The following is a 24,825-nucleotide window of genomic DNA, read 5'->3' on the forward strand; positions in this document are numbered from 1 at the left end:
CCATACTTGTAGTTTTGCGTTAAAGCACTTAACCAATTACATTTCAGCCATCATCTGTTGCCAGGCGTCATCAAAATCTGCCTTTGGCCTTCACAGTCAATTCCGAAGGCATCTGCAGCATAAAATAAGTGCCGATCACGTTTTTGCTTCAACTAATCAAATTTTGAGTTGGCAACTCCACGCCTTGTAGAAGGTGTACGGCTACATCAAGAGCCCGATGATTGGATCGTCAAACTTTACTCGCCAGTGAGAGCTAACTGCATCTGTGGTGAGCTGCAAAAAATATAGTTGTATTGATTTAATAACAGGTTTGTCGACCTACAATGGATGAGGGAGGAGAAGAAAGTGATTTTGTTGTAATTTATTGGTGAAGCCATTTTCAAGACAGACTTTTCAAGGGGTCACTGAATGCACGGCAGCGCTCCCTGAGCATGAAGCTGGACCTTGCCGACACAAGATTTCACAACCACGAAAAACTGACGTTTCATGTTTGCCAACCTCCTCGACCCCCACGAGTTTTGGGAATAGGAGAAACATTTCCCGAATGCAGCCTCCTTCAGCTAGACTCAGACATGGAAACACTTTGGATCCGTCCTGTTAAAGAACAGAACTGACTGTCATGTATGCCAGCTGATTTATGAGGAACATCTGCCACTGATCTCCTTGACCTTCGTCAGCAGACGATTCTGAGTCAGGGCATGAGGGAGCTTCAATGGTGATAGAACATTCATGATGGAACTGAAACATACAGAAAATCTGTACAAATGATTGTGGAAAGACAGGCGGATGGCTTTTGTGTTCAAATAATCAGGATATTAAGTGAGTTAAATTATGTTATTTTCCTTAATAATATTACATTTTTATTAGTTATTATTGATGCTTGCTTTAATGCAGCTGAGCTTCAGTAGGAGAGTTGTGCAGTCCAGGTCTATTTCTAAAGTAAAGGCATTTATTCTGGCTACACAGGTAGCTACCCCTGATTTATACCGCATTTCTGCATCATAACATGTTTTTTATGGCCATGAAAAGTTGCTGTGGGGTGGACGGATTCAGACCGAGCCCTACTGAAGGTCGAGGTCTGAAATGCATCCACTGTACCTTTCAGATACAAAATATATGGTAAATGTGTAAGGATTAATTGGGCCACACGGCGGAGCAGTGGTTAGCACCCTTGCCTCACAGTGAGAAGGTCATGGGTCATTGTGTAAGAGATTGCATGTTCTCCCCGTGGGGTTTCCTCTGGGTAGTCTGGTTTTCTCCCACAGAAATAGGATATTAATACAGTACAATAAAATAAAATAAAAAAAATAATATGTGATGTTCCCCAAGGCTCAATCTTGGATCCCTTTCTTTTGCGTTTTTACAGCCCACCTTGTTAAAGTCACTACTTATTTTATACTAGCCTGCTTTGCTTTGGCCTCACATGTCAGTATATAAACAATGGTTGTATTTCATTGTATCAATTGTTTCTGTGTTTTAGACATATTTCAATAATAATTGAAAACTAAGAGATAACAGGACCCAAACATGTCTGCTCAATGGAGGACTGCTAATAGCAGAAGTCGATGTCAGGCTCAATATTCATCTTTCCCAGTGGACCTAATCTGCAGTCAGAATGTGTTTTTACATCAGAAACACTATCTGTCCTGTTCCTATCTCCTTTGATAAAGGCCGTTGGACACAGTTCAATACTTCAAAGCAACACAACAGACAATTGCAAGTCGTAATTTCAGCATGAGAGCAAAACTGAGCTAACTGAGATTCTATTGTGCAATATAGATCCACTTTTTCATCCAGTCAAGAACGCGGGTAAAGGATGATTAAAAAGGCTCAGGAGAAAAACACATCAGTTCGTAACATCAAGTAATTTGAAACCACAAACTTTTTGGGGTTTGCGTGTCTGAAAACCAAGCCTCACAATGTGAAAGCTCTTTTCGACATGTGAATTGTATCTCAGGTATTATGCGGCTGCGTCTCAAACTCCATCCCTCTTTCTCTGTTCTTTTTAACAAACCATTGCTAATCCTGACACAAACGTGCTGACTGCTATATGGCTGATTTTGGAACAGTAAAGGAAAAATAATATTTCCAACACAACCAGCCTTCCAGAAACTGACAGCCCCATAGTGTATTCAGCAATACATTAGGTAGGCCAAAGAAAGCTGTGACTACTGAAAGATTATTTATTAAGGTAATTAGCCATCGTTTAAAAAGAAAAAAAAAAAAAAAAACTAGTATTCTGGATAGGTATAACAGAACTAGTAAAACTGACACAAATATCCTTGACAATCTGAGGTAGCTATTGATGGTAGACACATCCATCTATAAAAAGTAGAAATGTGGTTTTACAAAGAAAGCTCCATGTGTGTAAATTTATGTCGCTGTGTGCATAAGCACTCACAAGATTAAGAAATGTCATACTGAGTTGGAGCTGTCAGTGAAGTATTGGTACACTCTTCCTAGAGCCAGCATTGTTGGAATCTTCTCCAGTGTTACAGACAGTAGCTCCACAAATACCACAGGTAAGCTACTAAATCCTCCCCAGTATGAAAGTGGGTTTGTATAGAAATGCCTTTCTGAGGGTCTGTGAGCACCCATATGTGCGTTTTTTGATACAGCAACCATTTATCACAAGGTGGGTGATGAATGTCTTCCGGCACAGTGAGAAAAATAGGAACAGAGACCATATCCAACTCTTTCACTCAATAGAAAGAGGTATACAATGCATCCCTCTGTGCACTAAGGACAGGGCTTCACTTCGATCTCCTCACCGAAGACAAGAAGAAAAAAAAAAGGCAAAGAGGTCTGTTTTCATTTAGAGCACTCCCCAATGTGACAGCCACAATGAAAAGAGTATGGCTTTAGAGCACCGTAGCCTATAGGTAACAACCAGACTGGCAGTGATCTTTGTGACGGTTGTCTTGTTACCCGTCTTCATTTCTTAGTTTGATTTGCAATGTCAACCTGTCAAAGGATAGACTGGCATTGCACTGCTCACTTTCTTTCTGTGTGCTTCCAAAGTTTTGGGGGATTTATTTTTTTGATTTTTTTGTCCCTCTCCTTCCATTCACTGCCTGTCGCACACTCCTCAATGGTTTCTATTCCCCACTCCATTTATTGATGTCTTCCACTATGTTTTGTAACTGGTCACCACCTCCTTCCCACCCACATCCCTCCTATTTCTTGCTCCCTCTCATTCTCTGGTTGTTACTTCTCTTCATTCCACTCTCCATGTTTCTGTGTTCTCCTTTCCCTCTCTGGCAGAGGAAGTTGGGCCAGTCTGGTCCTAATGAACCCCTGCAGGCTACCAAAACCCCCACTCTGATTTCCTTAAGGGACTCTGGCAGGGTCGTACAAGAACCAATCGTTGTTCCAAGATGCATTCAATAAAAATGTCAGATGAAAAGATTACAAACTTCTTTTTTACTGATCCTTTGATGTGTTTCAGTATCAGTATCGCATCAACATAGGCTGAACATCAATCAGTCAAGAAACAGAAGGAACACATCAGCCCATAATTTTTCACAGGACATATTTATCTTCATCTGATCATCCAATTAAAATATTCAGAGATCAAAAGATGATCTGCTGAACAGTAAAACTCAACCGAATATAGAACAATTTTTATGTCAGCATCTGGAGGTGTGGTTGAGACGTACAAGTAAGCTGCTGTTGTTTAGGAAAGCAGCTGCGGACTAAAGGTTGTTGTAGCTGAGCCTCATTACTTTTTGAACTGGCTGTTTTGTCTGAATTGTCTCAGAATTGCAAGTCGATCTACTGATCTTTATTACAGGCCCTCAAGTACAAACAGAAAAGAGGAAACTGAACCTTCAAATTGTACATGGCTTATTTAATTTCACATACTCTATTAATTTTTGGACATAGGGCCTGTCTCACAGTGTTTTGCTTACTGAGGCATGGGAGGAAGAAGCATACTGCTTAAGGTTATTTAGTTAGCAAATGGCAACCAAACAATAAACGCAAACCCCAACAATAACATTGGTATTAAAATAGCAACAGGCCATCTTGCATAACTACAGTGAAGGAACTGTATTCATACTATAGTGTGATAGTAAAATTCCATTTGTATCAGTTATGATCATAGTAAGTTTTTCTTTTTTTTCTTTTATTCATAGATTTATTCATATGATCCTTTCCCTCCTTGTTAGAAATGTAGTGGGCAAAACAATTTAAACTTAATGCTTGTGGCTTTGTGACTACTAGTCTCACTTTAATAATATAGCAACAGTGCTAGATCAACAGCAATCAGCTGCTTTATTTCCAAAACAAATTGCTTCCTCACATCGACATCTATTCTGTGTCTGGAATACTCTCTAACACAAGTACAAGAGCTGCTCGTGATTAATCGGTTCAGAAAAACGACCCCCCTCCCTTATTATTCCTGGCAGTGTGTAAACAACCACTGCTTTGACAAGGCTCCCATTTTGCCCCTCACACTCAAGTATATCGGCACAGTTCAACCGCTGTCAGAATGGAGCGTTTGTTGCCACACAATGGTGGAAAGAGAAAGGGAGGCAGAGGGAGAGAGAGAGAGAGAGAGAGAGAGAGAGAGAGAGAGAGAGAGAGAGAGAGAGAGAAGCCGAGCATGAGTAGGAGAGCGACAGAAAGACGGACAGCTGGCCGCCGTGTTGAGTTGCTCTCTTGTTTCAGCCGTCTTCTCAATCACGGTTTTGTCCTTTTTGTGGCATTCTACGTGGTCCTCTTGGACGTGGGGAAACCTTAGCAGTGTGCCGGTAAAGGTCCTGGGAGTGCCAATGCTTTCGCTTCGCCACCAGTCAGCCTGACCTGCCTGACTGGTTGAGTGGCAGGCAGGGGTCAACGAGTCTTGCCTTTGGAAGACATCATATCAAAAAAGGGCTACAAAGAATCAAAGGTTCACAACGTTGTGCAAAAAACAAGGTAAACATAGTAAAGAAGGTGCACACTAATCTGCACAAGAATATATCATGAAAGCTTTCCCTGAGGTGTAGCCATCCGTCATAAACATGCAGAAAATATGTAATCCTCTCACACCACAATTTCATATGTCAGGTATAAATAGTTGATGCAGTTCATATTTCTCTTTCTAAATTGCATGCATGCACACAGACACAGTCACTGCTTAATGCCACACATGTCTGATGATAAATGACTAAATGTTGGGGTATGTTTTCAACTGCCCCAAATACAAAGCCCATGCACTCCTAATTTGATACTTATTCCATGAAATAGTCATGTTGGGGGAAATGGATGTGAATAGAGACAGACAGTCTCATACATCATTCTAATTATTCTTTAATAAACTGATGTTGAGCACACAAGTCCCTACTGCCACCTAGGGTTCACAAGTGGAAAGACACCCCATCTGAGGTGAGGGCACTGCCAGTGTACAGTTTAACAAGAATGAATCACACAAAGTTCCAAAGACGAATCAAAGGCAAAAGGAGAATGAAATATGGAAAAGGGGCAGGAGAGCCTCAGAATAATAATAGAGTGCATCAAACTGTAAGTATTGTCTATCTATTTTCATCCTAAAATATTCAATCAAGAGGGGATGATAATTATTTGGAGAGCACAGGTATCCAATAAATTCCTCTTTAATCATCCAGAATACACAATCATGTTTGACTCAGCTCTTGTAGGGGTTAGGAAAAACTTCTCAGATTTCCTGGAGAAATATAAATATGTAAAGCGCAGGCTCATTCTCTAAGCCCATGCTGTAAAATTATTTTTGAAGCAGCAACGAATTAGGTGACTACTCTTAATTTCTATTCCACACCGCCCATTTTATGCAATACTTAACGCAATGTATTCCAGACAAGAACAAGAACTCTTTTTTTCGCAGTGTATACACAAGTGTGCTGTGCGTGCGTGAGAAGGTGGGAAACAGTGAAAATACTGTATGTGTTTATTTCTGCGCGTCTGTGTGATTGTATGTGTTTACAGTTGCCAGTACAGACGACTTCCCACAAACACATCCCCAACACAAACACACGCACACATACACTTCCACTCAAACGAAAAGGAAATCTGGATTATGTTGGCTGAGGTTCGGACAAAACTCATCTTGAAACAATTGGAGACTGAAAACAGAATTAAAGTTGCAGGAAGGGGTGAAGAGAGGAGGTGGTGGGGGTGGGGGGGAGGTGGTGGGGGGGGGTGGGGTTGAGGACTCACCACACTTTGTCAGAGCAGTCCAGCTGCAATTTGTTGACCTGTTGTTGTAATGCCCATTCAAACATGCACAAACACTCAGAGATGCTGACGCTCTTAGACACAAACAAACCCACGGCACAGTTGACCGAACTACGCCTGCCTCATTAGTTGCCAGTCATTCTACATAACCGCCCCGAAGAGGTGAAGGACAGGAATAAAAAGAGAAAAAAAAAAAAAGGAAGATGAATGGGGAAGTGGTGCTTAAGTTGTTTCCAGCATTAATCATGCTGCCTTAGCTTCAATGGTTGATTGTATCTCAACACAGAATTATGACAACTAAAACACCATGAAACGGTATCTTCACCCTGGCCTTTTTCTGGCACAATTTTAATTGGTTTGTATATATGTTCTACACAGAAAACCTTCCTGCCTCACTCACTGGACAAAAATATGGGACTGTTGGCAAGAGTTTGATCATAGGCTAATCAGAAATCCAACCAGACACACGCACGCACACACACACACACACACACACACACACACACACACACACACACGCTCACGCACACAGACGACCAGAAAACTACATATACAAATACACAAACAGATAAACACACAGACTCACCCACAGCCATGTTCCACATGATGTGTGTTTATGATTCTTGGACAACTCATCCACGGATGAAATTTCGGAAGTTTTAGGAGAAAATAAATCCTGTACAATGTACTTTTATATATTATTTCTAATTGATACTTTATATATGTTTCATATATCTAGTATATGTCTATATATATTTAGCATGGTATGATATGGTTATTATTCTCGCGAAGAATGGTCTTCTTTGCGCACATTAAAGTTGGTACTCTCTTTACTCGCGTAATGATATTGTCACGTGTGTTGCATTTGTGCCACATGTAAGCTGCTGGTCCAATAGGAGTGCGGCGACCTCAAGTAAATTAACTTATTTTGAGTCGCATTGGGTTTGGCGTGGCGTTCTTTATCACTCACACATTCTCATTTTGATACACAAATATGTGCTTGCAGGATTTATAGATTGATAGTACATTTTGTTTCTGGTGGTAGTTCCTGTAAACGAATTATCATTGACTGACATTGCAAGATTTGTTTTTTCACCTCACAATAAAACTAAGAAAACACTCAATGAACTAATCAAAGCAAAGGCCTTGGCTACAACAACAGAAGATACTGTTCAAGCAGACTGCATGTGTACTTGATGCATGTGTAGGTATGTGTGTCAGCATGCACTCACTTGACTGTGTTTTTTTATGAAGTAAAGAAAAAAAGAAAAATAAAGGCTCAATGAAACGCCTTTCCAATACAAGGCACAGATGCTGTCTGGGCTGTTGTAATGAAAGTGAATGTATCAGGTTACGACATTTGAGCAAGTGAGTGTACATGTGTGATTGTGCTTACGTTGTTCTGATGTTTTGAATGTCTATAGGAGGGAAGACCCGTGTTGAAAACGCTGATGAATTAAGATAAAGATCACACGTCTCTCCTTTTTTACCATTTGTTCTCTCCTCCATGCTTTGAGCACAGTGTCTGCTTGATACTTGGCCTTGGTTTGAGAGTCATTATTCTTGTCTTCTCTGTTCTCACCCCTTAGTGACAAGCTATTTAGTATATGTGTGCCAGTGTGATGGATGTTTGTTGCGTATCTATATTGGTTATCAGTGTATTTGCAATGATTACTCTTTGTGTTTGTCTGTTTACAAAAAGCTGGTATGTCGCATCTTGCACAGAGGTTTTCTTGCAATGGCAACGTAGCAAGAAATAGAAACATTGTCCCATCATCCCAGGAGTTTCGTAATACACTTTTTGAATAACTTATAACCATAAAAATAGCAGTGGCCATTTTGGTGGTGAATAATTGGAGGACGTGAAAAGCAATCACGTTTCTTTTACCTCCCGTCCTACATAAACTCAGAAAACAGCTGACAAAAATACAAATGCAAAGGACACAACTAATATCATCTGACAGTTTCTTTTACATGATACCATCTAGCTTTCAGGTTTCCGGCTGACTTTGAGCCTACACAGGTTGAACTTTCATTTCCTGGCTATGGGTTTGCATGTCTAACAACCAGCTTTGACGTTTTAAAGAGTTACGAGAGGACGTTGTTGGAACAGCAGTCTGGTTAAAGCCGTGGCGACGCGTTGCACAAGTAATTCACTCTGACACTGATAAGGAAATCTGAGCAGTGGAGTCTACAAATTAAAACAAACCTGTCACACCCACAATATGTTTCAACTCCTAGCGCAATTTTTACTGTTTTTTGAGAGACTTGGTGGCTGAATTAGAATGAATAATTTAAAACAATGGGATAATGTGGTGAAATGGATATAGTTTACCCCAAAATGCTGCAAATGGGGTATTCTGAAAAATTAAACTTAGACCTGAGGGCTTGCCATTGGGTACCGTTAGTGGCAATCAGCCTATAGGCCAGACTGAGTATTGTGTCCCTGTTGAATAAGAACGAATGACAGTGGGGTAAAAAGTGGTAATAAAGTTATTTTCAGGCTTGACAGCATCCGTAGTGAGGATGTGAGAAGGGGGTCTCTGTGCGTACAACTATCCCCTGACTAATCAGTTGGATTTTGGAAATAAATGATTGTTGCTGTAAATGTTGCGTGAAACAGAAGCTGTGTGTGTGTGTGTGTGTGTGTGTGTGTGTGTGTGTGTGTGTGTGTGTGTGTGTGTGTGTGTGTGTGTGTGTGTGTGTGTGTGTGTGTGTGTGTGTGTGTGTGTGTGTGTGATGTTAATTGATGAGAATTATAGAGAGCTGCTACTAGCACAGGGGGGATCATTACTGCTGGAGTGGAACAACTGCATTCACGGCTGTTTACTATGACACACACACGCACACACACACACGTGCATGCACGCAAGCACGCACGCACGCACGCACGCACACACACACACAGTGTATCAGCAGTCAAAAGGAACACAATCCTTTTGCCTCTCTCTTGTGCATCATTTTGTTTTGTACTACAACTGTTCAGCCACACATAAAGAGTCAAGCAGGGCAATAATAGCACATTAATTCCACACAGAGGGAAAACAGCAGCACCTGAAATCACAAACATGCTCTTAAATGAACTTCTTTTCTTTCACCCAAAATCTCCCATTTTTATTTTCGGTTGCATGATGGAGAAAAGCAAACAATTATCCCCAAGGCATTTCCCATCCTTGAGTCAGTTTGTAGGAATGAGGTGGGGGTGCTGCCACTTTGGGTTAAAAGATTTGGGTCACACTTTAACTGACTGGCTGGCATCAGAGTGGTGAGACAGAAATCCTGGAGTGGACTCTGAATTCAGATTTGTTTCCCAAATGACTGACACTTGACAGACCGACGGAGAAAGAATAAAAGACAAGTACCTCTCTCTGCAATCTGCCATCCTGACCTACATTTCCATACCCCTGACAATATGCTGCACTCTGTGCATGCATTCTTATATGTATGCATCGGTGTGTATGATAGCACGGATGCATGCATGCATACTCACGGTCATACGCAATCATATTCAGCGTAGAAGGTTCTCTCAATGTGTTCAGGTATTTTACAACGATGCAGTCCAGACTGTGGCGTTTGTGCGGATACAAGAATATGTAAGCAAAATCAGTGTGTGTGTTTATGCTTTCTGTCAGACTGTCGTAAGATCTCCCTCCCTCCTGCTTATGTCAAGTGATGTCAGAACTTTCAGCCGTTCTCTCATTTATATTACCAGACTGGTGAGATTCAACAGGATTTCATTCATAACAAAAGTGAACGTACCGTTGCATCATTACTTTAAAAGTCAAAATGCAATCATTTTGTATTGTCAAAAAAAATTGCATTATAAGATAAGTTCCTTTACATTACATTGCGAATGTTCTCGGTATTTTTTAAACACTTCTTTGTGTTTGCAGCATTCAGTAGAAATAACAAGGAAAACAGAGAAACACACTTATTTAAATTCACAAACGCACAAAAAATAAGGAATTGTACCTCCAATAGCCAGGGTTTGAGTTTCCGGTCGAGGATGATGTCGAAGCCCAGGATTTCAAAGCAGACACTGTCGCTCCCTGGTGGTTGGCCTGGGCGACACATTCGGTAGGCATGCAGCACATGGGGCTCAGCCACTATTAACGTTTTCACCACCAGCTCCTGGCAGGAGACAGAGGGAGACGCAGAAACAGAAGAGACCAACGTTTTATTTTTCATGTCGTCAGTTGCTTTGATCCATAGGCTGTAGCTTTTTGATAGCTACAAATTAAATGTCTTGATAACCTGAAAATGGTGTCATTAGGGGTCTTACTTTAACTGAAGGTTGAAATTGCAGACAAATGACTGCACCTTTAGATTCAGGGAAACACAGACAATGAATCAATCATAACGCATTCTCAACCTGTAACCTTACAGAGATGGGAAGAGAGACAATCTGTGATTTCTGAATCCTTCTGTGGCTCCAAATAATAATAAGACGTCAATGTAAAATCCAAGGAGAAACTAAATATTACTGGCAACAAGGAATTTTGTCACATGTATTGGCGGTAGTCCATGTGCGTGCTTGCACGTGTGTTTTTGCATTTGTTTGCTGGCAGCTGCCAGTCTGCCCACTCTCACTGTGCAACAGGGGCAAACATGTTCACCCTAACACACCAACACACAATACACAAAGCTTCCCCTGCAGTTTGCTCAGTCTAGTCTAACTGCTGAGTACAGGAGAAAGGTATGATGGTCTGGCCTCAGCCTGATAAGGAAGCGAAAACCACGTTCTTTTCCTATGTCACTCACGCAACTCTATCCACACGTCAGCCCTTCCACCCATCTGAGCCACAGGCTGCCAAACACAAACACTTGGTTCCACCGCCATCACCAGCATTTATGCCTGAAGTCCCCAATTCTGGCCGCCATGTGTATCCACATCACCTCACTCCTTATCCTGAGCCCCCAGCACTGGCCGACATCTTAGACATGTGCAGACAGACTTAGTGGTACAAAATGTTGTGTTAAGCCTTTTTATTTCTGTGCCTTTTTATTTATGCTATTCATTGGTATGAATAAAAACAATATTGGTTAAAGTTACTCTACCAGATCAAATCTTTAAAATATAGTTGTCACACTATGAAACACTTCTGCACAGAGAATAAACCAATACACAACAACTAGACCATTACCAGTCATTTCCACAAATTTCCAAACTGCAATTCCTCAAATCGATCACACCAAATCCAATATGTTTACAAACAAACTGGATTTTTTTTTTTTTTTTAGCCATCGAACTGTGTTTATGTGTCACTTCTGGGATATCAAAGATGGCGTCGCAGCAGCTCACATGAAAATATCAATGATATTTGACCAATTCGGTATGAAAAAAAGCCATATTCTTATAAATGATTGATTACATTCAGACAACACCTCAATAAATACTTTGGAAACTTGTGGTGAAGAATAGTGCTGAAAAAGCTTCTTTTTTTTCTTTATAATTCTCAACTATAAACTTAGTAAAAACTTGAATTAATGAAACGGCGAAAAAAAACCCAACAAGAAAGGTATACTTTTAGACACTTGCATTCAACACATTGTTTTGGGGATTTCTTTTTTCTGCCTCTGTGTGTGTTTTACAAAAACAGCAGGCTACAAAAACAAACACATTACTAGTCAGACCCTGCTTTCAGAATTTAAGCCCACAGAAAAAACCTAAAGCCTTTCTACTTGACCTTTGGCCTCATACCTTCATCAATAATACCTCAATGTGAAAAAGATGTCAGTGTTTCACAAGGGGAAAAAAAACATATGCAGTCTTTTTAAACCCCAGAGACGATCTTTGGGAAAACAAAATCTCTGCCTGTGACCATTGGCGGAAAGAGTCAGAGCAGTCTGCAAGGTTAGTACTGGAACAAGATGTAAGAGGAGAGATGAAAGGAGAAGAAGGGAGAGAGAGCAGAGCAGAGAGCGTAAAGACAGAGTGAAAACAAAGCACAGTGTGTGAGTGTGAGTGTGAGTGGACAGCAGTAACACCAAAGTATTGAAACTTCTGAAGAAAGTGCAGAGAAAAAAAAATGTGAGAGCAACAGAAGAGGTGGATGGTCTGGCTGAGTCAGAGAGTGACACTCTGGTGTGTCACTAGGGGACAAGAAAGATGTGAGACAAAGAAAATTACTTATTTTCTTCAGTCCACCTCTTCATTCCCGGTTCTGTTTTCCTTCCGAATTATTTTACTCCCTTTTCAAACAAGTTTAATCCAGATGTAAAGCACACATGATAAAATTGGAGTGTGTGTCTCTTGAATCCTGGATCTTTTTAACTTTGTTTGTTTCTGTTGTTCTTTTTTTTTGGTACTTGTTAAAAAAAATTAAGATTCATTCATTCATTAGCGTAAACAGAATAAATGATGTTTTATAGTGCTGCATTCCAGGACAAAATAGAGCAACTGGTCAGATTATACAAGCCTAATAGGAGAAAAGAGTACAGCTGCTCAATTAAAAATATCAATTGATAAATTGGTCCAAAATAAAATTGTGGTGGTGTAGAGCCGATGAACGGGAGTCAGAGGCGGAGTGTCCAGCAAGGCACTCCAAACTTTATTTTCCATTTTAAGAAACGCTTTTCTTTTCTCTCATTTCTTCTTTCATTTTTTTCCTCTCATCTCTCCAACGGAGCGAAACACGGTGTAACAACAAAGCGACTTCCGCTCGGAAACAGCGTCTCTCTACAAAATCAAGTTCCCCTCCGCCCCACAGTAACTGGGCGAATTATGACCTGAACTGATCACCAGAGTGGGGAGCTTTATTTTGTAGAGAGGCGGGGTTTCCGGTCAGTAGTATTTTAGTGTAACAGCGTGTGCGCTGCGATCTCTTGTTGGAGAGAGAAAGAAAAAAAGAGTTATTAAGAAGTATGGATTAAAGGAGAATAAAGTTTGGAGTTACTTGCTGAACACGACGCCTCCGACTCCCGTTCATCGACTTTACAACATTATCGTTTTTCCTTGATTATATGAATTTTGAGAACGTCTGGAGCCAAAATTGTAATCACAATTAAAATTCAATTAATTGAGAAGCCCTAGAACAGAGTGAGAAAAAGATACTAATGCAAAGGGAAAACTTCGGGACGAGGAAGGTAACGAAATGTGAAGTTTGATGAAAAGAAGAAATATAAGCTTGTGCTGAGTAGAGGATAATGGGATTTCGTTTTGAACTTCAGTACTGCTAAAATGCAAGCAGACCACAGAGCTAACATAAAGCACTGACAGATGACACATCCAGAGTGGGTCAGGACTTAGGGACAAAGACTCAAAGTCATGAAGAAATAAACAACAAAGTCATTCAGAAGGGAAAAAGAATCAGGACTGAAATAAAAGTAACTACTGAAGAAGCCATGTAGGTGGCTAGAATTTGGCATGTGGACATTTATGGTCAGCTGCGTGTGCATACAATATGTCTTATTGTTGGCATACGTGTGTGAACGTGAATGCATGAATGTCTATGAATGTCTATGTGTGCGGGTCCTGACTTGTATCTGTGGGTCAAAGTTGATTATATTTGATTGCAGAAACATAAATAATATTTTAAGAAAAAAAAAAAAAATAGAACAAATCAGATTCAATCATTTTCAAGTTAAGGTGTTTGGTTGAGCATAGAGCAGTGCCAGATAAAGAGAGCTCACCCTCCAGGAATGATGTTTTCTCTAATGTCTTCCTGCATTTAAATAAGCTCACTGAATCAATGTCATAAAAAAATCATATTAAACCTCAGCTGGTTCACTTGTGTGAGGCCCAAACTATATTGGTGAGAAAAAGTATGTGTCCATATGGAGGGTTACAGATGTGGATGCATTCACTTGTTAGCATTTGTGGAGTGTTTTGTTGTTGTTCAATATATCATTTCTGTTAGGGAAGAACTATTGTAGTACAGCTGCATGTAGTAGTATCTGTGTTTGCATTTGTTTGAGTGAACTACCCACGTACAGAGACATCTCCCCAGAACTTGGCCACATCATAGTCGTTGGCACGGAGGAACTCTGTGAACCAGCAGATGGACCTCTTGCTGCCTTTGTCCACTGTCTCATCGCGCTCAAAGTTCTCATTGTGTTTGTTGACTGAGTAGTTGGTCAGATGCATGAAAAGCTGACTCTGTATAGACAAAAATGAATTAGTTAGTTGTGTAAAACAAGTAAACATCTTTTAATACATTTTTCACAACATCAAAAATCTAATCTGCAGAGCAGCCATAAATGTAATTGGTTCCAGATGGCATGTTTTGTTTGTTGGTGTGTGAAAATGTTACTTTTTAAAAATTTTCTTGGATCCCTTTATTCACTTGTGATCCTGAAAAAAAAAAAAAAACTTCTTTCACCTCAGTCTACTCCCACCTATTAGTCAGTTATATCTGATTATTGGTCCGCACACCGGGCTTCAAATCGCTGTCTCACAGGAGAATGCAAATTAAAGTTAAGACGAAGAAACTGTTGAAGACTCAACAGTTTACCAGTCAACACTATAAAATATGGGCTGCAACAACGTCTTGAAAAATATATAATTGAAACCATTAGTCTCAAGTTCCTCTTTTTCAAAACCAGAGTTCTAACTAACGTGACATACTCATTTTGTCTTGATCACCCATCCGATAATTTGGTTTTGCAACATAGTACAAGCCTACAATACAATGCCAAATATGTTTCTCCAGAACAATAAGTGCAAACATAATGGAGTAGGAAAAAGTAGAAGAGGATGTGGTATAGTGAAGTAAATCAGGTCATTGTGTGACCTTCTAGTATACGGCCAAAAACGATGTGTTTATTACGTGAAACGGCATTCTTGTGTGGACAGGCCTTTAGAAGCATCCCATCCTGCAAGGGCCACAGGTATTAGCAGTTACAAGCGCATGGCTCGAATGCATCATTTAACGCTTGACTATATAATCAGCGGTTGAGTAATGCTTGTTGGATCCCTCTCTTTAAACACCATCCCTCATATTCTGAGACAACACATCCTTGTCCTTCGCCTAAAAAAGGTATTAACTGTGTGACTGCAGGCCACTTCAGCCGCTGATGGCTGTCTGGGAGCCGCTCTCCGCGGGACTGAACATCCATCTCTATGGAATGACTCCCTCTGTCATGTGCTACAGACTAAGACAATACACACTTGTGTCACGAGAGCCATGCAGCATGTCTATGCGTGTGTGTTCATATTTTAGATGAGCGTCTCTCCTGATAGGAAGCTGTGCGTGTGTGTTGTGCGTGCCAGCATGTACGTGTGTGTCCGTCCCATCATGAGCAAACAGACTGTGCTTCACCAGGTGCAGCACCTCAAGGCAAATATGAGCGGCTTGATATTACAGGAGACACCTGGCATGTGGACATTTTTGCTCAGCTGTGTGCATTCAGGATATCAGTGTGTGTGAATGTCCCTAAAACACAAATTGACATAAAACAAACAGACAATAAACATAAATAGATTGATTGAATATTTTGATTGTGCTAAATTGCAGAAGCATGGATACTAAAGATGCATACAGGTTATGCAATGTTGTTATCAGATACATTTTTGGTGTGTGTGTGTGTCGGGGGGGGGGGGTGACTCACCAAGTTGGCTTCACTGGGCGCATGGTACTTCTCTGTGCCCATTCTGACCAGGCCATCGTTGTACAGGAATATGCGGAGCGGATCACAAGAAGTGACGAGGACATAGATGCGGAGGTCAAACTTGTATCCCTCCATCAGGAAGGGCTTGTCCAGGTACTCCTGAACTATAAAGTGCTCATGCACTGGCAGCTTCTCACAGTTGCGGATAAGTGAGATCCTGGATCGACAGAAACATTATTAATCCTCGGGGGAATTAGGGTGTCGTCAGCAGCATAATAAAATATGGGATAGTAAAGACAAAAAAGATAATTAAAAAAGTGATAGATGGGACCATAGAAGAGACCATGAACAAGACTAATAACATTGGTACTGTTTTATATACATGTTGGAGCAAACAAGACACAGCTTTTATGGCTTAAAATGTAATATTTCATTACAAAGTCATTTGGAAAAATTGGAGACATAATTATGGTGTGACAAATATCCCGTACTATTAATCTTTACAACCCTAGAATGACTTTGGACTTCTGCTTTTTTAAATTACTGGATAATACCATAATCTCAAGTATTATATGGAGTTAAGAGAGAAAAGGAATGTCCATGCTTTGTAAACAATAATTTCAACCCTTACATAGGACATTCAGCCTTCAACTGAAAGTGGTAAAGAAATTATGGTATTCATGTGAGCTTCTATAGGCATGCAGCCCTGGATGAAAAAAAATGCAAATAGGTGTATTGAGAATTAATAGAATAAAATAGAATTCTTTATTGCCATTTATACAGATTGTGTTACCATTTCCTTGTCTTTCATGTCTTATCAAATTCTTTCAAATGCATGCAAGCATTCAGAGACAACACAAATGATGGTTTGTCTCACCCAAAGCCTTAATATAGGTTGTAAACCTTTTTTTTTTTTAAGTCAAACTGCAGGGCAGTGCAAATGATCCATCAAATGTTTTTGTTTTTTAAAACTGTGAGCAGGTTAATAGAAGTGGGCATTGCGCTCTGTTTTAAACTACTTTAATCCGCTTGCTTTGGTCTCATGTCAGGGGTGCTCAAGTCTTACAGTCCACAGACCCTTACTAGCTCAAGACTCAAGAAGGAGGTGCATTAGTTTCTGTACATCCACGAGGGGATTTTTTTTTTTTTTCTCTAACTGTGCGTCTGAAAGGGAGAGGCTGTCTGAACGTGTGTACTGAGGGTGAGGGGGTCATTTATAAACAATCCTCCACTATGTAGAAGCAAAGCAACTGACCTGTATCACAATCACTCATAGTTAAGGTTGACTTGGGCTAAATTGGTTACATGCGTGACCAGGAAGGCTCCATTACACACTTGCAAGCATGCACACGGCACACACAAACAACACTCAGCCAAGATGTAATGACTTGATTGTTTCATTCATAGAGCGAGCGGTATGGGATATTGTGGCACCAAGCTACCAGAGGGCAAACATTTCTCTGGCTTCTGTAATCAAAGTAAGAACGTACAGTACCCCGAGAATGAGAGCAGTGCTGCCTTGGCTGTTGTGATTTCATCAAATAATTAATGCGCTCAGTTAGCTCTAATGAAGCAAAAACACTGAAATAAAGTTGGAAAACTTCAAATGAGGCTTAATAAATAAAAATAAACAGATTAGGATCAGGTATTATTTGCCAAAGAGTGATAAACTAATAAAATACCATTTTAACTCGGTGTCCATTCCATAAGGACTTGGTTAAAATCCTCCGAGTGTTGGGACTCTTCAGTGTAAAACTATTTGTTTTTTGGGGTTCATAAAACAGTACTTCCAAATGTCATCTGAGTTGTGTTAAAAAAAGAAAAAAAAAGGCTTCATTGGCCTCCTTATCACAGTGGATGAACAGAAAAGAGCAGGAAGTCATTTGGAGCCTGATCAACAAGCGGAGGGGCCACCCGAACAGACAGCAAGCTGAGTGATGAGGACGGGGTTAACAGTGTTAGTTAGTTGAGTTGAAATAGCTGAGGAGAAGACGACATGATTGATGAGCTGCGGTCGTCAGATAATCACGGCCCACTCTCCCCTGCCTATTTAATTTGCCACTGGAGGGGATCTCGCTTTTTTTTTTAAGCTCCACACACGCTTTTATTTTGTTTCCCCTTATAATAAGCTGGGCTTCAGACACAAACAATAACTTCATTTAGTTGGTCGACAGAAAAATAAATTACAGGGGGGAGAGATAACTTAATTTCCTGCCGCGTCACACCATGCAAAAAAGAAAAAAGGAAAGAAAAGAAAAATCTAATCTTGTGAGCCGCCTGCTGTTGAGTGGTCGAGCTAAACTCATCATCTTTCATATTCTTAATGTATTGCAATAATTCAGCCTTTGCTGCCTTTTATTCTTTAATAAATAAGGGCTTAGTGCAGCATGGAGGATAAGTAATGCTCACATTATACCAGAAAGGACAAATTCAAAGAGAATTACAGGGGGAGGTGAGGCACACTGAGCTATTTCTACTTCAATATCCCCACCTATTGGTGCCAGAGATGAAGGTACTCAAAATTATTTCTTCATGTTTCATACCCTCAGGGATTAAATTTCAAAGAATAAGTCCATAAAAAATATTGCACAATCTGAAGAATTTGAACAGATTGCGAAGTGCTCCAACGACAAATATGTGAGATGTAAGCATACATATTCATTTTAAAGCATAGTGAAATCCCAAAATATATATTTACTGTTGTGGCACTCTTTGATTTATTTATTTAATTTACGAGACTGAATTATCTGAATCGATGAAATTGGAACCACTTCATCTGTTTTGTCTGAGAGGCCTTGGCCCCCACGAAGATCAGCAGAAAACCTATTCAGCTTGAGTACCATACAAGTATCTGTGGCACAAAATTATACAATCAGTTAAAAAGATTGTAAAAGAGACAAGGGAAAGAGAAAAATGAATAAAAGAAAGGTGGCATTACCAGGAGCGAGGTAGAGCTCATTTTATCTGACAAAACACAAATAGCAACCTGGACAGATCAAACGCCCATCTGGGTTTTCCCAATCCTATTTAAATAATTTAGAAACTATAAATAGCCATTCTTAAATTAATGTCAAAAACAACATCACAGTCTTGAAACTTAATGGTATCTTCGACTCAAAAGTAAAGACCCAACAGGTTGGACTGGATTTTAACTGAATCAACAGCTGTAAATAAAAGTCATTTTACAATGCTTGCACGTAAAATGATGCTATTTAGGGACAGAGCGCCCTGCAGCAGCCTTCTGTGTCAATTCTCTAGTCTGACCCGTCTCTGCTGATGGTGCTTCATAAAAAAAATCCAGTAATCACACGTGGAGACTTCAGAAACAGGGAACCGTGTGTATGTGTGTGTGTGTGTGTGTGTGTGTGTGTGTGTGTGTGTGTGTGTGTGTGTGTGTGTGTGTGTGTGTGTGTGTGTGTGTGTGTGTGTGTGTGTGTGTGTGTGTGTGTGTGTGTGTGTATACCCTGAGATTTATGATCAAGGACACTGACATTCACACCGTCTCAGTTCAAAAGCTCAATCTGGTCCTAAACCATAATTCTATTTCCATAGACACAAATGTCAGGGTTGCAAACTTCTTATTGTCTTGTCCCGTTTGCTCTCCTAACAATTTTTTTTTTTTTTTTTACTCTGCATCTTCCCAACCAGTCAGTGTCACCCTGTCAATGTCAGTCAATGTGAAGAGACAGTATACATGCTAGCCTCTGACCTACCCATGACCCATGGCTCCGTTGGCAGGTTTGACAATGAAGGTCTTCTGCTTGCGCTTCCTGCGTAGCTCTTGGACATAGTTTTGGAACTGCGTGTACTCAGCAGGGAAGATCCAAGTTTTGGGTATGAAGCTGTACTCTTGAGCCTGGCACTTGACCATTCTTGAAATATTCAGAAAAGGGACAGTGGGGAAGAAATGTACATTTTTAAAATACTAACAGTTTAAGGATTCTTTTTTTTTTTTTTTTTTTTTATAATTCAAGGAGGGATGGAGCTTTTAATCCCATTGCACTGCCTACATACTTGGCTCATAATTTTGGAGTGCTACAAGTATGCAGTGGTATTCTAAGATCAAGGTATCCTTGATGCTAATTTTTTTTTTTTTCCATGCATATGCAACTAAAGCAAAGTATCTTATTTGGTGTTAAGAAAAACAGAAAACTTACTTGGACATGTTCCTTGCAAGGCAGTCTTTGCGGCAGATTTCGCCCATGCCAGGGAAATGGTTAATTCTCTACAGAGGGACAAGCAGACATAATAATGTTGTTAGGGCCATTACGCCACTCAATTCCAATCCCACCCCTTCATAAAAATGAGCACATTAAAGGCAGCAACCTGAAGTGAGCTTACAATGTTCTGACATTTATGCCCAATTACAGACTCAAAACAAAAAGGTGACGCTGAGACCTTTCTCAACCCTTATTTAGTTTACCGTGTTCTTTTTTTTTTATATATATACTTTAAAAGGTTGGGGAGGGAAGAGGCAGGGAAAAAAAAAAAACGATCAATCTCAACTCAGAGGGGCCAAGGTAATTGGTTCTGCATCGCAAGCTCCTGCAGTGACAGTTGAATGAATTGCTTTGAATGTGCTGAAAGGAGGGTGGAGGCAAAGGAAAAACTCTGGGTTTTCTGTATTCTTTGACCAAATGAGCCTGAACAGGGACGTTAATTAGGCTCATATGAGCAGAAAGTTGACAGCAAACTCTCACAGTACATCACTGAGAGGAAAAAAAGGAAAAAAAGAAAAGAAAAGAGAGAAAAAGAGTGAGAAAGAGAATGTGTGATTATTATCCAAACGAGACAGTTGTAATTATGGATTCGGAAGAGATTGCATAATTACGCTAAAGCCGTGGGATTACATGGCTTGTGAGGGCAAATCAAACCCAATTGTTGAGAGTCTTGTACTTTTGCTGCAAACAATTATCTTATGAAGCGACACAGTGGCATGAAGGAGAAAAAAGAAGCAGCGAATCACCAGATGCATGTGAAAAATGGGCCACATTGTTGCATGTTAAGCTGTTAAAGCAGTTGTTATATTCAATTTACTGAACTGAACTCTTGCTGCCCCCTCCCATCTGATCATGCCATACTCCTTCTGACTAACCAGTGATTCAATCGATCATTAGTGCCCAGTCTAATCAAATAAGCACGATAGACGGCTAATGTTCCTCAGAGCTGAGAGTAAGCAGTCAAGTTCACTCAGCAGGACTGGGGGTGGGGTCAAACAGAGGTAAGATCACTCTCAGAAAAGCATGAATACTTCAGATCAAACCTTGCTGGGGCCTTTCTGATCAACATCAGTTCTGAATTAGACCACCACCACCATTTGAAGTTCACGATCCGTGTGTGTAAACGTTATCGCTCTCCGAGTTCAGCCAGGTTTTCTATTTTGCTGCCTGTCACTGGCTACCAGGGCTCTCAGTAAATTGAATCTTAACTGTTGCTCTCCTTTGCTGAAAATGTCCCAAGATGCTAGATGTACGATCTCTGCCATCTGCTTTCAGTTTTGTTTCATTTAGATTTTTTCCTTCTTTTTTTTTATTGTTTGTGTGACTATGTGCCTGGGAGACATGGGGAATTTAGAGATGCCACATTGTACATGCAGAACTACTGCAGAACATACTTTTACCTGTTAAGTTTTATTTTCACTCTATTAAAGGCTGGATATAAGAACTTTCTTATCCAGTCAGTTTTTTGAAGATAGACTAAAACAGTTTTTACTTCAATGCACACATCACAATTATAGTTCATCAATGTGTTTATACAGCTTGAAACGCCTTTGTTCTATATTCATGTATATGTTGTTCTTAAATGCTTACAGATGTTTAACTTGAAAAATGTAATATTGTGATTTAAACTTTACTGTTCAGAGGTATCTTATCTGTCAACTTTCAATTGAATCCAAATACTTTGGGGGGATTCTGATATACCTACTAAAGTGCAAATTCTTTTTATCACGTTTTAGTATAAAATATTTAAGATGCTTGAGGCAGTTCGTGGTAGTTTATCAGATTGTTCAACTTCAGGACAACTGCAACAAGTTCCGTTTTGCAATTACCAATAAAGATATATCAAAACTTTTATTGAAACTATAATCTGAAAGTTTGGAAGGTTGAACATGATTCATCTTAAACCCTTTTATTCAGATGAAATATTTCTTAAAGTCCTAGATATTGTTTCTACTGTTTTATCTAATGCTTAGACGGAAATTGTATTTTATCTTTCCTTCTAACGATACATGTTTTTAGAAAGAAGTTGCTTTAATTTAAATTCAAAATTATGTTAAACATATAAGATCTTTTTTGGGGGGGAACCAAGATACATTCATATGCTTTGAGGTTTCATGTGGGAGTTGATCACGTCCAGAGCTATTGGCCACTGAGCCGCTTTTTTTAAAAGTACACCACAAAGGTTAAGTGGCACATTCACCTGGTCAGTACAGCAAATTGGACCTGATACCCTTTTTCAGAGCATATAATCTCTCTGCTATAACCTCTGGGCTCGAGTGTCCCCAATCAATGTGGACTGACGTGACAAGAAACTGAAGCTGTGCCGTGTACCTGATAATTCCTGAGCTCAGCAATTTTCTCATGCTGCACCGCTGAGTCATTCCAGATGAGGTTGGCAGTCTCATCGTCATCTCGGGTCTTGATGAAGTCCATGTCTTTGATGACTATACGAACTGTGGACAAACACCCATAATGTTTTCTTTTTCTCTCAAAAGCACGAGCAGTGCAACCATTTTTTTTTTTTTTTATCAATTTTACATAGTGATTTCAAGAAAATAACCAAAATGAGCTTTGAGACATATCCATGAGGAAAGGGTAAATTTCAAATATCGAAATGAAATACGATGTGGCTCGACAAATAAAATATTTCTGCTTACAGATCAATATTTCATTCCGATATTTTGCGGGGCCTAAATTTGGTGTTTGCATACATTAGGGGAGAAATGAGTCTGGTAGATTATAAATCAAAAAGCTCCCAGCTATATTTACCATTCATGGAATGGTGGCAAAGCAGCCGAACGTAATGCCTCTTTCCAAAAAGATAAATTGTCTCTAATGCTTTCAAATCTCAACGGAAACCCCATAGTATGAGAGATAGGTGGCAAGCCCATTTGAACATCAATCCAACGACTATTCATTATTCAGGGAGTAATGAAAAATTCATATGCCCTAACGAAACAAGGTATTAATTAATTTCTTGAGAGCCTTCATAAACCTGGAGAAGGCTTGCCTAATGTTGCGTGATAGTGCTTGAATGGGCAAAAGATGCGACTTCATCAATCTGTTAACATCAGTAGAGGCTAACAGTGTTTCGCTAACTGGAACAAGGAAGATTTGCATCACAGCAGGCTTATGCTCACAGTTAACAGCAGGATCTAGAGTATAACAAGGCCATCATCAATCCTTTCCTGCATATCTTACTAAAACGATATCCTCAGGGCCAGAGTTTATGCTCCTTTCTCAGTGGGTATAAAGCAGATTTCCAACACTGCCGTCCGTGACTTTTAACCTTTACCTGCAATACAATCAATTCTGTAACGAAAAAGACAAGGAGGAAAAAAAGACAACGGCAAAAATGAGCCATCCATTTGGCACTTAGTGTTAATTTTGCTTCAGAATTGCCAGCCTCTACTCTCAGAATGGCCACTGTGAGGGTCTCGTCACAGCAAGCGGACTGACTCACAGCTGGACGTCCATCTACCTACAGAATCCCGACAGCCTCCAACTTCTACTTGAAGCTGCTGACTCTTTAGTTTCATAGGTTGTAGTTTACCCATGAGAGCACTGCTGCCACAATATTTTGAACATGTAAGGAGTGCTTACAATGCACTTTTAGTACAATCTTTAAAAAAAAAAAAAAAAAAAAAAAAACCTCAATGCCAAGTTAAATTACTTCAACAAAGATTTGTGTATGAATATAAGGTCAATGTGTCTCTGTGTAAACTGGTTCACTGGACTGCAACTCTTTTAAGTTGAATTTAAGACAACAAATTAAAAAAAACAAGTCTCTTTGAAACAATCCACCCCAGCATATTACATTTTATTGTTGAGGCAACGATGTGATTAGATTTGTGGTGTTTTGAGAAATTGAGTAAGTCACACTAAAGATAATAATAAATAGATTATCTTGGTGTTATGATGAATTTATCTTATTGTTTCAAACCAACCATAAAATTATTTCTCACAGATTTTGTTTTGTTTTGTGCATGTGTGTGTGTGTGGGTAGCATTATAGAATTTTATGTAGGATATCATCCTGTTTTATTAGCAGAAAACAAATTCTGATATATTGTGCATTACAATCATTTAATATTCATCATAGGAAGAGATATTGTGAAAAATGAGAAACTATGGTGAAACAAATATTACATAGGAGTGCAACTACAAGCACTTCTACCATTTTTGGCATACTCTGCTGTACATCGTCATTAGCATCAACACGAAAAATCAGTTTCTTTTCAATGTACACAAGCCACTGACTGATCAAATGTTACAGGCATGCTTCAACTTCTACTCAGAATGTTTTTGTTTTGTTTTTTTAATTCTTGTTCAACATCTATATTGTAGTTTGTGTTGTTGTCAAAGCTTTTTTTTTTTTTAGCATATTAGAATTAAGTTACAATACCTATTTCATATTTTGTGCCAGCAACATTGGCAGTAATTGTGCATTTCTTCTTTTTGGTGTGCACCTTCCTCTTCCCACTTTTCTGGCGGGAGCCCACAGATCTTCCATTCACGGGGGACGCTCCTTGATCCTCTAGAGAACAAGACGGCATAAAACAAGACTGACAACTCAATAGCGTTTGTTTATGAAGCCAAGAAGTGAAAAGAATTGGAAATCCGGTCTGTTGCAGCTCCGTGTATTTGAATATGATGTGTATGCATGTGCATAACAATGGTAACAGGATATCAGTGTCATGCTGTCATTTTTGGCATACTTCAACTTTTTTTTTTCTTCTTTTTTTTTAACTTACCTCCATCGTTGGGAGAGGAGGGCATCTCAGGTGCTGAAAAAGAAAAGGGGAAAGCCAAGCTTTCTGCCAGGCTTGGCGGGTGGGCCTCGCAGGATGCTGAGAGCACCC

At 39.7% G+C, this 24,825-nt stretch overlaps 1 protein-coding gene across 1 annotated transcript in view; it reads right to left on the minus strand.

Annotated features, from left to right (window-relative positions):
* ttll7 (tubulin tyrosine ligase-like family, member 7) overlaps window positions 1-24,825 on the minus strand; it is a gene marked incomplete at its 3' end in the record, with an annotated part of 64,738 nt that extends 39,913 nt beyond the window's left edge. The window contains exons 1-8 of the mRNA XM_080505796.1: window positions 24,718-24,825; window positions 24,369-24,500; window positions 22,296-22,417; window positions 19,902-19,969; window positions 19,458-19,616; window positions 15,745-15,961; window positions 14,129-14,293; window positions 10,168-10,326 (exon numbers count right to left, since the gene is read on the minus strand). Of these exons, the coding sequence (XP_080361922.1) occupies window positions 10,168-10,326; window positions 14,129-14,293; window positions 15,745-15,961; window positions 19,458-19,616; window positions 19,902-19,969; window positions 22,296-22,417; window positions 24,369-24,500; window positions 24,718-24,742 (1,047 nt within the window). The 5' untranslated portion in view covers window positions 24,743-24,825. The remainder of the gene's footprint in view (window positions 1-10,167; window positions 10,327-14,128; window positions 14,294-15,744; window positions 15,962-19,457; window positions 19,617-19,901; window positions 19,970-22,295; window positions 22,418-24,368; window positions 24,501-24,717) is intronic.

The sequence above is a fragment of the Blennius ocellaris genome (genome assembly GCF_963422515.1).
Source record: "Blennius ocellaris genome assembly, chromosome: 12".
In the NCBI taxonomy this organism is placed as follows: Eukaryota; Metazoa; Chordata; class Actinopteri; order Blenniiformes; family Blenniidae; genus Blennius; species Blennius ocellaris.